The 13,863-nt window shown below is 31.0% G+C and overlaps 1 protein-coding gene across 1 annotated transcript; it reads left to right on the top strand.

Annotated features, from left to right (window-relative positions):
• Positions 1-4,184: 4,184 nt before the first annotated feature.
• SDF2 (stromal cell-derived factor 2-like protein precursor) lies at positions 4,185-7,813 on the top strand. Its single transcript, XM_028048960.2, has 6 exons — positions 4,185-4,616; positions 4,760-4,906; positions 5,241-5,381; positions 6,815-6,864; positions 6,945-7,074; positions 7,425-7,813. Exons 1-6 carry the CDS (start codon positions 4,500-4,502, stop codon positions 7,506-7,508), a joined length of 669 nt encoding a protein of 222 aa, XP_027904761.1. The 5' UTR covers positions 4,185-4,499; the 3' UTR covers positions 7,509-7,813.
• The last annotated feature ends 6,050 nt before the right edge of the window (positions 7,814-13,863 follow it).

Genomic DNA, 13,863 nt, shown 5'->3' with positions numbered 1-13,863 from the left:
TACTTTTATTTGTTATTTTTTTTCATCATGTAAAATACTATTTCATATATTTATATAATTATTTTTTATTTTTCAAGTCATTATCAATCATACTATAATTTTTCACTATAATTATATAAATAACTTTTATTTACTACAATATAAAAAGTAATATAATTGTCATGAATATTTTTTTATCACCATCCAACATATATTAAAGTTCAAAAGATACAACATTTATGTTAAAATTTTACTATTTTATTTATTATTTGTTCTTTGTGTCATTTGGATTAAGTGATGTACTATAACTTTTATTAGTAGTGTATAAAAAAAGATTCATTAGAATTTACAAAATTAAAGTAAACAAACATTTTAAATATATTTTAATTTGAATATTTTTTTCCTTTCATATTTTTTAAAAAATATTTTTATTTTTTATTTTATCAACTAGGTTTCATTAATAGTTGCGAATTTAATAAATGTTTTGGTTCTCATGAAATTTCATTTGGTATTATAATATAAAATGTAAATAATTATAATTTATTTCAAAGTATTTGATATCGAAAAAATAATTATCTCCTAATATTGAATATTTGATAATATTATGTTTTATTTACCGTAATTTTTTATTATTTTATAGAAATTAATTAAAATTAATATTGAAGTAGTAAGAAAACAGATACAAATATGAAATTATACTAATTTTCTGATAAAGATGTGGATGAGATAAAAATTTGACATCCATTTAATTTGGATATGAAATGAAATAAATTTTTTCTACTAAAATGACATATGGCAAAATTCATTCCGGCCGTCCTCTTGCCATCCTTATCCATGTACATCCGTTGTAACAAATAAAACCATTTATTAAAACCATCATGACACACTTCTGTAAGATTAAAAGTTGAACCATACTTAATAAGATATTATCACAATAATATAATAAATAACATTAACCGTATATTACATAAAAAACTAAAGTACTGAAAATTAGAAGTAACATAAATATTTTTGAACAAATAATAAATACCTTGCAGCTTTTATTTTTAAGGAAAAACAAATAAACATGCTATTACAATAAAAAAAGAAAAACATGTTAATTAATAAAGTATTAATTAGTTGTAAGAAAACTTTTGACTAATTTTAATTGACTTGTCAAATTTCATCTTATTCGTACATTTTTCAAGCACGTTTAATTAATCGGATCTGTGATACAAAATACAAATAAACATGGTGTTGTACTAATCTTTCAGTGTAGCTTTTACCACCGAGAGCAGACTCTGAAGAAGAGTTTAAGACCTGAGACCGAGAAGATAAATAAAAATTATGTATATTAAATGAAAATAAATAAAATAGTTAAGTTTCGAGTATCAAATTTAATTTGAATTAGGCCGTTTTCTCGTGAATATGAATCCTGTTAGTGCGACAGCGCCTCTCTATTCGCATTTTGTAATTTTTAAGAAAGTTAAGATTAATAACAAATATATAATTTTTAAAATAGTTGTTAAATATAAAATTATAAAAAAATAAGATATGTAAAAAGAAAATTTAAATGATGATTTAAGACAAAAGAGATTTGTAGAAAAATGATTAAAAATAAATTATTTATAAAATAATTGATTTTTAAAATAACTAAGGGTAAAATAGGTATTATGAAATGTGGACACAAAAAAAAGAATTCCCTTTATTGTTATAGATGTATCTTGTGATTGTTCTTTTTTTATTTACAACACCTTAATGAATGAAATTCATAAATTATATTTTGTTTTGGTTTTCTTTTATATATATATATATATATATATATATATATATATCATTCTGATTTATAATTCTATCGTCAATACTCATATTTAAAATTCTATAAAAATGACCTTTGTAATTTCAATAATCTTAATTTTATTATGGTTTTTAAAGAAAGAGTTATGGGACGAAGATGGAACTTTGTAATTGTACTATTTATCGAAAAAAAGAAGGAAAATTCACTACAACGTGCTTCTCCCACTCATGTCTTTCACAGAACTTTACACATAATCCTTTAATACGTCGTTATTTTTTTTTTTTTCGTCATCATTTATATAAGTTGCCACATCACTATTAGTAATTGTCTTTGTATTTTTCTCATTTTTTTTTTCTGTAACGGCCTCCACTACATCATATCATCTCATTAACTCATCATTATCAACAAGGTAAAATATTTAATTTTTATGCAAATTTTAGAAGGGAAAATGTTATAAAAAATAATATAATTAGGAAGTCAATATAAGAGAGGAAATAAAGAGAAAAATATATAAGGATCACATTTATTAAGAATTTTATTTATTTATTTTGATTTGTTTTCTTTTACGTCTGCTTATCGACTGGTTTAACCAAAAGATGGAATTACATACTATCATCTTTTTATATTTTTTTCTTTATTTTTAGTTGTGATCTAATTAGTAATAGACAATTTGTATATTAGTATGTGTAAACAGATGAATATTTATAATTATTTGAATTTTAGTTAGACTGATTTAATGATAGGTGTTGTTGATAAGGAAAACATCATAGCAAAATAAAAAGACAATATAAGAGAAGGAAAAAACGAAAGAATATTCAATTCATTGATTTTTTTTTAATATTTAACGTACCATAAAATTTAATTATAATTATTATTTTTTAATTTAATAAGAACTTATTAATTTTTTATCTTTATTTTTGTATTGACAGCTATTAAGACTTTTTTATTGAGATTATGAGTATTATTAATTAAAGCATGATTAATACTTCTTATATTTATACACACCTACTAATTTTTTATATTAACATAACATAATTTTATTAATTTAAATTTGTACATATCGGTCAATCGCTGAATTAAGAGTAACGTGGGATATGTAAAAATAAAAATAATTTAGAAATCTAAAAAGTCTCACTTCTCTCGTGAACTTGCATGTCAACACAAGTCTCACATTGTCATCTTTGTTTATTTTATTTTTTGTTAAACGTGATTTTAATACTTAAACTTAAATTTAAAATTAATATTTATTTATGTTTCAAATTTTGATATAATTTGATTTCAGATTTTAATAATAAATAAATATAAATATTTTAATATAAATGTGTAAATTTTTTTTAACATCATTTATTTATAAAATTTGGAGATAATATATTATTTTTTGAAACATGATCAAATTTTAAGTATACATGTCATTTCAAAAATTAAAAACATATTTAAGTTTTATATTTTTTAATGTTAAAGTTTATATATGTCAAAATATCAAATATCACACCACTCTGCTTGATATAAATAAATTTAATCAAAAAATTATAAATATTTTAAACTCTCATGTGATGATTTTTTTAATAAAAACTTATTTGAAAATGTTTAAATTTACAAGCTCTTAAAAACAATGATGTCCAGGTACCGTCACATGAGTATCATAGTTGGACAAAACCTTAATTAAATATAAATATTTAAAACCGCCAGTATTATAATTTTGTAACATGATCTAAATTAAGAGTAAGATATACGTGAAATACTTTAAAATTAATTACTTGTTTATTTTAACAAATTTTATAATTTTTAACACGAAATAAATTAAAAGTACGAGTTATGTGAAATATTTTTTTGTTTTCTTTTTTAACAAATATACTTTTAGAACTTTGAATTTGATTATTTTTTTAGTTTAACCAACTTTGTATTAATAAAAATTCGTAAAAACTAACTCATTGTTTGTAAAAAATTAAACCGACAGGGATTTTATATTAAATTAAAACCAAACATGTCCAATTTTCATTATAAATCTTTAATACAGAGCCCATATTCATTATTATTCGGGGAACAATGTAATTATTGAAGTACTAAAATATGTTTTAAACATTTTACATGTACAAAGTACAAAAGTGTAAAAAATAAAAATTCAAAATATAATCCGAGACACGTACTATTGTCTAAAAACTAATTTATGTTTCTCTCATGATAAAACTCAAGGGTGACAACAACTAAAAGGAAAAAAAAAATAGAAAAAAAAGAAAAAGGAGGTAGCTTAAAAACAAACAGGTGCGAAAAGCAGAAAAAAATGAAACAGCCCAAATATTACCTGAACGTATAGGCGTAGAGATTTTGAACCAGTAACAAGAATCCACGTCATTAAAAATCCACGTGTTGGATTTATATTGGGCGAGAGAGCATAGAGTAACGTGTCTCCGAGACTCCAGCGTGGAACAAAGTAAACTAGCGTGTCTTTCCCGGTCCGTGTTGGGACCTTGCATAGACCATTTACAAAGCAAAGCAAATTTGGTTAATTTGGCAGGGACGTGAATGCGCTCTTCCTCTCTCTTTCGATCTGGATAGTAAATCGGGTCGAACCGTGGCTTCCTCAGGGTCGCAGAACCTCTCTCGAAGAAAGGCTTCTTCTTCGTCACCGTCTCAGCAACAAACTTCCGGGTCGACCCGGATCGTTTACCGGGAGTCGCGGAGCACATCGGAATCTGATTTCCCGATCTGGCAGCAGAACTGGTTCATCGCATTGCTCTTCGTCATGGCTCTCGGATTCTTTGCTCTCGCTCTCTTCCTCTTCATTACTCTTGACTCTGACGTTGTTCCCTCTTCCGCTGCCTCTGCCTCTGCCTCCGCTGCTTCCTCCGAAGGCGTCGAGGTTTCACTTTCTATTTTCGTTTTCCGTTTCGTCGCTAAGAGTTGGCGATATCCAATTTTTGTTTTCCGATGCAAATTTTCGATAAGTAACAATAAATGTTGATTAATAAATACTTTTTCGCTGATTGATCTTTAATTGTGCAGGTTCAGATTACATATGGTACGGTGCTGAAGCTTATGCACGAGAAGACCAAATTTCGGTTGCATTCTCATGACGTGCCCTACGGTTCTGGCAGTGGACAACAATCGGTTACTGGTTTCCCCAGTGTTGACGATTCCAATAGTTACTGGGTAGCTTTCTTATTCATATTATCTTTTCTTACATGAATTGTGTTCTTAAATAAATAAAAAACAAGGTTATGTTTTTGTAACGACTTGAGTGCCACGATTGTTGCATTTCCTTGGAGATTTGAGTTTAGTTGTGACTTTTAATAGTTGGGTTAGGAATTATCCTAAATGTGACTTTAACAAACAACCATTACAGCGGTAAACAGTTTCTTATTGTGTGATAATTTATGATTAGATGACAGTGTAGATCCGTGTTCTATAATTTTTTTGTTTTTTTAAATTTGCTCTGTAGCCGTTGGTTTTTGTATTCACTTTAGATTTATGCATTGTCTTGTAGATTGTTAGACCTCAGCCAGGAACTAATGCTAAACAAGGTGATTCCATTAAGAGTGGTACCATCATTAGATTGCAGCACATGAGGACAAGGAAGTGGCTGCACAGCCATTTGCATGCATCCCCGATATCAGGCAATCTCGAGGTGAGTGCATCTTTCTCTAGTTATTGCCTACTAGCATTTGCTTTATGATTTGTTGATGATTGCTGTAACTATGTTAATGTTGTAATGTAAGCTACATTGCTATTTTTTTTTTTATGTATGTTTGATTTCAAAGACTTGCTACGAATATCTAACGTGGCACCTCCTTTTGCACATGTGTGTAGTGTTTTAGTTAGATCTTAGATTGGAGTTTTCTTCTCCAAATATTGTTTTATATCTGCTTCAACTCACTAGGTAATAAGGCCCTCGTCTACGCAAAAAGGCTTTCAATCATCACTGTAGGATATTTAAGGATTTTTCTGTATTACAATTTATACATTTACTGTTAATGTACACAGTCAATGGCCTCCTTGTCCTCCCCCATCACTATCCGTAAATCAAACTCCAATATATTAGAAATAACCCTCTTCAATAAATCAAACTTGAATTTTTGATATGTTTTTTCCCAAACTCAATTGCTCTAGTCCCTGGATCTTTATGATCACGTCTGCACTTTGTATCTGCCTAGCGGATTCCGTTTCATCTTTAATTTTAATGTTATCTTCCCCATAGCTTTCAGTGAACCCATCACTTTTCATTTTACTGTTCATCTTTCATTCGAGAAGTCTCATCGGCGGTTCATTCATTTTTAATATTCTTTTAGCTGTCCAACTTTATTTCCAAACATGCATGAATAACATGGCTAGAATTTGGTTAAATAGTTATTTGAATATGTCTGCGCTTGAGGAACTAATGTTAGACCGATTTATTATGAAAGACATTGTGTTGGATTTTATGTATATTTTGCCCCATAATAAATCTACCATTTCTTCTATTTTCTCTAATTTGATACCTTGTATTTAGTACCATTCGAATGATTCACATAACCTAAAGAACGATTGTGTGTAAAGATTCTCTTCACATTTCCGCTTTAATTCATATTGATTGTGGTCTCAACTGGTATAATATCTCTCCAAATTTGTCTTTTGTATTGAGCTACCAACGTTAAATGGAAATGACTTACTGTAACCCCCTGATGTAACTGTTATTTCCTTTTGTAAAATAAAAAACTGATATTAATTATACCAAATTTTCCGATTAATCTACCCATTTATGTAGCTGACCCTATCTACAGGGATAAGTTCTGGTACTATAAATCTACACACTTGCAAGTAACTACTACTATAAGCTATCTCCTCTCATTGTACCGCTGTGTCTCCTTCTATAGACTAATGCAAGCAATATTGACACAAATTCTTGAACTACCAAACATAATTATATAGGACATTTTTTGAAACATTTCTTTTATTATCCTGTTTTACGTACTTTGCATTCAAATTAACTTCTGATGAAATTTAAGATTTTGATTCAAATATAACCTATTTTGGACTCTGTCTGTAATGGAATATCTGACTTTAACTTCGAATTGAAAATAGGTGAGCTGTTTTGGGGGAGAAAATGAATCTGACACTGGGGACTATTGGAGGTGAGACCTTTTTTTCCTCAATGGATGTTTTAGATCTCAATGTTCTGGAAGGTGCTTTATATAGGTTTCATTGTCCTTAGGCTATTAATAGAGGGAAGCGGGAAGACTTGGAAGCAGGATCAGAAGATTCGCCTTCAGCATATTGACACCGGAGGCTATCTACATAGTCACGATAAGAAATACAGCCGCATTGCTGGGGGACAGCAAGAGGTGAGAAATCGCCCGGAATATGAAAATCTTATATTCTCCTTTCAACAATATTTTATATAGAACTACAGATGTGCCAATTATATTTAGATGCTTACTGCTTTCAGCATGTTTTTCATTTGCATACCGAGTTTCATATTTTAATTTTTCTTGCATGTTAGAGTGCATCAACAAAATCAGTAAAAGTATTTTGTAGATGAGTTTGGCACTTAGCTATAGTTTTCAGGTTTGCTTTGTCTTTAGACAGTACAGTGGATAATGGATGGTGATGGTTCTTTGTAAATGTGATCATATTTTTATAAGTATACTTGGAATTATATTAACATTTTTGTGATTTATCCCACTCTTATCAGGTTTGTGGTGTTCGTGAAAAGCGTGCTGACAATGTATGGTTGGCAGCCGAAGGTGTCTACCTTCCTGTCACCGAAAGCAAATGAATGATCGGTATCAATACCTCTATATACACGGCTGGCATTGATTCTGAAATCAGATAGCATAAGCAGATATACGGGAGTATTTAGGATGAGATAACGGTAGTAATATTTTTCATAGGTACTTTATTATGTAGAAAGTCATGCCCCTTTTTCCTCTCAAGAACCACTTGATGTGTTCGACGTTTTGTTAAGCAGTATGTTAATTGGTATTTTCTCTGTTAGGACTATGAAGGACAAAGTGTGGCAATGAATCTATTTTTCAATTGATTTAGACTATTAATTATACGGATAATAAGGGCCTTTATTTATGGATGCGTTTTCCTTTTTGATAATGTTAAGAAAGATCCAAATACTAGAAATACGGTATTTGAATTATTAATGAATGTACATTTTCCTTAAAAGAAAAGGAAAAGGTTCAATTGTAATTTTGATCTGTGTAAGATCATGTGCAGTTTTGGATCCTCTCGATTCTTTTGAGCTGTTTTGCTAACAATAGGTGCAATCGGCAAAAAAAAAAACACTCAATTAAAAGAATGATAAGCTGAAAAATCAGTTTAGCAACAGTGATATGGAACTCGGGATTGTTTACAGAGTTCATTTCTTTAATATAAATAAATTTGACCGTTCTGTAAATTTTTCCCATCTGAACTCTTCAATTTTATTCTTGTGCAAAAGATTTAGAAGTTTATGATAGATTTAACATATAAATGGTTTTAAATTTTAAATTAAGAAATTTTGAGTTATATCAAATTTGAATGATGGTACGAAGATAAATTAGCTCGTGAAAATGGGGAAACGATTATTTTGTGATATGATATATTTATTCTGTTGGTGAGTTCTGGTATATGAAGATTTAAAATAATTTAATAGGTTTAATTTGTATAAATTCCACATTAAAGTGATAAAAGTGTAGACCAATGTATTATGAGCGGATATTGAATATCCGCCAATCGAATACCATGATATTCTTAGCGATGCCATCAACAAACATATAATCAACTACTCGTATATATTACCTGTAAATATCTATTAAAAAAATTAGTTTAGTATCCTAATTGAGAGATACATGTACACATTACCCTTATATACAGATTTTACTGCGAATATATGTACATACGAATTTTTCTCTCTCCTCGTGGAGAAAAAAAGGAAATAGTATAATGCCAAAGGAAGAGTATCCGATGGTTCCCTTCAGTCTTTACGACAGATAAAGAAAAGTTTGGCTTCGGCCATTGTGCTGTCTTGTATAAAAGGAATTCAATTTCTAGTCTGTCCAAAATAGATATAAAAACCAAAAACATATCATTCATACCTCTTCAATTCAGATGTATACTTTCAAAGAAAAACTAATGTCATTATTAAGAAAAATTATATCTGTCAATTTTGTTACAAAATATTTTATATAACACTTTTCACAAAAAAATTTATAAATTTTATAATTTTATAAAAAGTATTTATTTACGGAAAAATTACCTACTAATTAAGATTCTCAGAACAAATAACAGAAAAAAGTTATTTTCTATAATTTTTTTAATAAATTTATAAGAAAAATTTAATGTAATATGAGGATTTTTAATAAGATGTAAAATTGAGATAGTGAAAATTTAAAATTGTTATGAGAAAAAAAAAATGTGAATGCGATAGGTGCAATTTGGAATGATTTACCGATCAAATATGTATTCACTTCTTTTCTTGCTTTTGTTTCGTTACTCTGTAAAATGAAATACATTTTATGATATGAAAATGTATACAGTTTGGTGAAAAGGATGCGGAGATGTTTTGAATGGATCCATGAAGAGTCAAATCTTACAGACACTGTTTGTTTTTTTGCTAACTCTACGTCACTACTACACATTTATGAGCAATATGAAACCATGTGAAACAATGTTTCACAAGTATTAATTATTGTATCACCTTTCATTTTCTTACAATTTCCTTACAACTTTAATTGTTCTCTCATTTGCTTTCACAATATCGATGTTTCATTATTATTTTTTTCTCCTATACTTTTCCCCAAACAAAGGTGAAAACAGCTCATAGAAGTGTACAATCATGGTTATCCATTTCCAGTATAAAAGCAATTAAAGAAGAAGAAAAAAAAAAGCAGAACTTCCACTACATAACTTGTGCATTGTATATGATAAAGTGATGCATGTGCATGTGGTCACGTACTGTGTACGAAGAACAAACGGAACTCCATAGGGTAACACTTTTTTATGCCTTTTGTTATTGCTTTTCAATCCACATTCGCACAAAATAATGAACATTTGTAATAATAATATGTGATCATGAATAAGAGGCAAGGAGGAGGAGAGAAGATAGATTTATAAAGGTGGAATAGGAATAGGATATGAAGTGAAAAGTAAGATATTCAACATATTCGGGAAGCTTAGTTTTTTTACATATCTTAAATAAATTTGTTTAAATATTTCTATAATAGGAAAGTCAAAAAAAAAAAAAAACTAGTCATGGGATAAATCGTTAGGACTCGTGATGATTTTAAAATAAAATCATGAAAATTACATATGACTTCTTTATAAATCTTTAGAAAAAAAATCATCAAAAGTCATGACGATTTCAGTATAGGATTACTTGTTGAACGGTGAAGTCGTCAAGAGTTATGATGACTTCAATTTTTTATATATTTATGAAGAAATAATATGAAATTCTTAGAACTTTGTTTTTGAAATCGTCATGATTCTTTACTACTTATCCCATAATTAATCTTTTTTCACTTATTTATTTTCGTAATATCTAGACAAATTTGTCTCATGTATGTAAAAAAAAAAATAAACTTAACACTTAAATTTGTAATGGTTTATTGAATTGAAATCTTATATTGATTATCACTCGATTGATATTTTATTTATCTTATGTTAATGTATGTTTAATGAGCTTATTATTAAACTAGTATATTTATTAATAAATACAATGAACCTATGTAATAAAAAAATATCATTAAGTTAAATAGCAGAAACAATGAAAAGAAGAAGAACATTGAATATTTTGACTTAAAAGGTCTTCATACTTCTGGACTCCAACAAATAGAAATAAAAACAAAAATAGAAAACTATGAAAATAAATGCAATCCATGAATGTTTCAATTTGACCACATTACATGTAATAACGAAGGAGTACTAAACACACACGATCCTTGACCTCTCATAATTATTGACGTTAATTGTATATTCATCAATTCATGGTAACATATTAAGAAGTTTAAGTATATTTAGAAAGCTATGTAGAAAATTAAAGTTGTAAGATTTGTTTTGACTAAAATGAATGTACTTTAAATTATATGGGATTTAAAGTCAATGTACATGAATATGAGATATCTTTTTCCGAAAAAAAAAAACTCAAATTTTGAATTATTGCTCCAACTTGTATTTTCAATTGCTAATTCTATATATGGAATCTTCTAATTTGGGAAACTTCCATAGTTTTGACTATCATTAACTACAAGTAAATGTTCACTCCTAATTTTAGGTTTGAAACAAGGCTATAAATTATTAAAATATCTAACCAATTTAGATAAGTCTAATTTAGTTTCTAATTATGTAAGATATAAGAATTGGCTCACGAATATTATAGTTTGTAGGAGTGGGCATTGATCGGATTTTTAATGATCCAATCCACATCCATTTTATATCCAAATAATTGGATTAGATTTTTGACCCAAATTCATTTCTTCAGCAAAAGTAGTTTGAATTTTTTTAAAATCCAGATCCAAATATTTGGATCAAGATTTAAATCCAATCCAAATATTTAGATCAAGTTCAAAATCCAGAATCTATTTTTTGTAAAAGAAATTTAAATTGAATTTTTTAAAACTTGTGTCATTAAGGCCCGAATGACCCGGATGAGACCGACGACCCAGACGGGTTGGACAACCCGGACGGGACGGACAACACGAACAAGCTCGACGACGTGAACGGGCCGGACTACCCGAATGGGCCCGACGACACGGACGGGCCAGACGACCCGGACAGACCCGTCCAAACAGTCGAGCCCAATCGGGTAGTCATACACGTTCGAGTCGTGGGGCTCGTTTAGGTCGTCGGGTATGTCAACGTCGTCAGGCCCGTCCGAGTTGTCAGGCCCATCCAAGTCGTCGATCATGTCCGGGACGTCAAGCCCGTTTGGGTCGTCAGGCCCGTCCGGGTCGTAGGCCCCGTCCAGGACGTCGAGTTCGTCTGGGTCGTAGGACCCATCCGGGTCGATGCGCCATTCGTGTCGTCGTGCCATCGGGGTCGTAAGGCCCGTGTAGGTTGTCAAGCTCGTCTGGGTCGTCGGGCCCATCTGGGTCGTTTGAGTCGTCAGGTCCATCCGGATCGCCCAAATCGTTCGGCCCATCCGGGTCGTCTGGCCCGTTCGTGTCGTCGTGCTCATCCGGGTCGTAAGGCCCATGTAGGTCGATAGACCCATTTGGGTCGTCGAGCTCGTTCGGGTTGTCGGGCCCGTCCAGGTCGTCCGCCCCATCCGGGTCTTCAGGCTCGTTCAGGTCGTCGGGCCCGTCTGGGTCATCGGGCTCATTCAGGTCTTTGGGCCTTCCTGACCCGTTCTGGTCTTTGGGCAGCCTGACCTGTTTTCGTCATTGGTCCTACCTGGTATGTTCGGGTCTTCGGGTCCGCGTGACCCTTTCGGGTCTTCGTGTCCGCCTGACCCGTTCGGGTCTTCGGGCCCGCCTTACCCGTTCGATTCTTCGAGCCTGCCTGACTCGTTTGGGTCATCGGGCCCGCCTGACCTGTTCGGGTCTTCGGGCCTGCCTGACTTGTTCGGTTCTTCGAGCTTGCTTGAGCCATTCAGGTCATCGGGCCCGCTTGGCCCGTTCGGATTTTCAGGCCTACCTGCCTTGTTCGGTTCATCGGGCTCACTCAAATTTTCCGGATCGTTGGGCCCGATCCCTATAGGTCGTCCAACCTCTTACGGTCGTCGGGCCTGCCCGATCCGTATAGGTCGTCGAGCAAGGCCCGTCCTAGTCTGAATTTAGTATAGTTCATATCAACATTTAGTCTAACCCAACTAAAAATTTAAATTGAAAATTTGGATTGGATTTTTTAGATTATCCATATTTAAAAATTTTGATTTATAAAATGGATATTCAATCCATAAAATATATAAAATGTAGATTAGATTGAAATCCAGATCCATTAAATGGATTTTAAATGGATTGGATTGAAGCAAAAGTGGATTGGATCAAGAAAATTAGATTTTTTGTCCACCCCTAATAGTTTGATATAAGCTGATAGAAAAAAAAAAGTATAATTTGATAAAAACATGGTTCCGATTTAGAATTAAATTTGTATTTGAAATTATAACATACTAAGAAAATGGTTTTATAGTACATTTTATACATTAAAAATTTTAAATCATTTTTTTTTGAAAAACTAAATTGGAAACGTTTTTCATATTTGAGAATTTAATTAATTATTTATCCAATTAGTTTATTTAAAACATTCAGTTAGACACAGATTGATTTTATTGTTAGAGGCTAATTAAACTTAAACTCAAGATTTAAAATATCAGAATTGAAATCAGTGTTAGAGTATGGCAATCTCCAAAATCCAAGTTTTTAAAACTTGAATTTAACCCAAAGACAGATGCAATTAGGTCGTATAAAACATAAACATTTGAGGTACTCTTGTACGAATTTATTAGCTATTAGTTAGTACTGGAAATTCGTGGTCACATCACATCATTTTGTGGGATGCAAATTCTAGTCTTTCTTGCAATCCAACTAGAAAACACTGCAACTCAAATAATAGAAGCACGCTTTTGGAAGCTAGGGTTCAGAGCAGGCTAAAATCTGAAGAAAGTCAATGAAAATGGGCCCTCTCTGTGATCAAAAGGTTGATGTAATTATTTTTTATATTGAAATTACATTGACAATAGAAGGTTTTCACTGAACTTCAACAGAATTTAAGCACTGGGTAGAAGATAACACAGCATTATTTCATATGAATGTGGACCCCACAACAAATACCAAGAAAGGTAACTGGTAGCACTGAGAAAATGCAGCAGGTCATCTTTCAGATCAAACAAATCCCATCTAGCATTTATTTACAGTGAACCATGTCATGTGACAGTAAACGGATCCTCTGTCATTTATCAATTTTTTATCGGACAAAATTTATGCAAAATCTCAGTGCAAATGTTTAACAAATGTTTGTGCTAATCCAGAGATTCTTGAAACTCAACATGTGAATTAATTTGCGAACGAAGGGAGTGAAGATTCTGAAATAGAAAATGGCGGTGAACAGTCCCTTTAGGTATGTTATAGACGAAAATGACAGACACGTACACCCCATCATCCAATTTATTAACTACAATTACAACAAAAACAAATAGCCTGAGCAAG

Source organism: Vigna unguiculata, chromosome 9 (assembly GCF_037176805.1).
Source record: "Vigna unguiculata cultivar grain cowpea cultivar isolate G323 ecotype 2 chromosome 9, ASM3717680v1, whole genome shotgun sequence".
In the NCBI taxonomy this organism is placed as follows: domain Eukaryota; kingdom Viridiplantae; phylum Streptophyta; class Magnoliopsida; order Fabales; family Fabaceae; genus Vigna; species Vigna unguiculata.
Note: the sequence above shows the minus strand (reverse complement) of the source record. Positions and strands in the feature narration are given on the sequence as shown.

Bases quoted from the DNA above. Each gene is read 5' to 3' on its own strand.
- SDF2 (XM_028048960.2), top strand. From the start codon at position 4,500: ATGGCTCTCGGATTCTTTGCTCTCGCTCTCTTCCTCTTCATTACTCTT. The intron at 4,617-4,759 runs GTTTCACTTTCT...TTAATTGTGCAG, and splicing joins CTTCCTCCGAAGGCGTCGAG to GTTCAGATTACATATGGTAC. The intron at 6,865-6,944 runs GTGAGACCTTTT...CATTGTCCTTAG, and splicing joins GACACTGGGGACTATTGGAG to GCTATTAATAGAGGGAAGCG.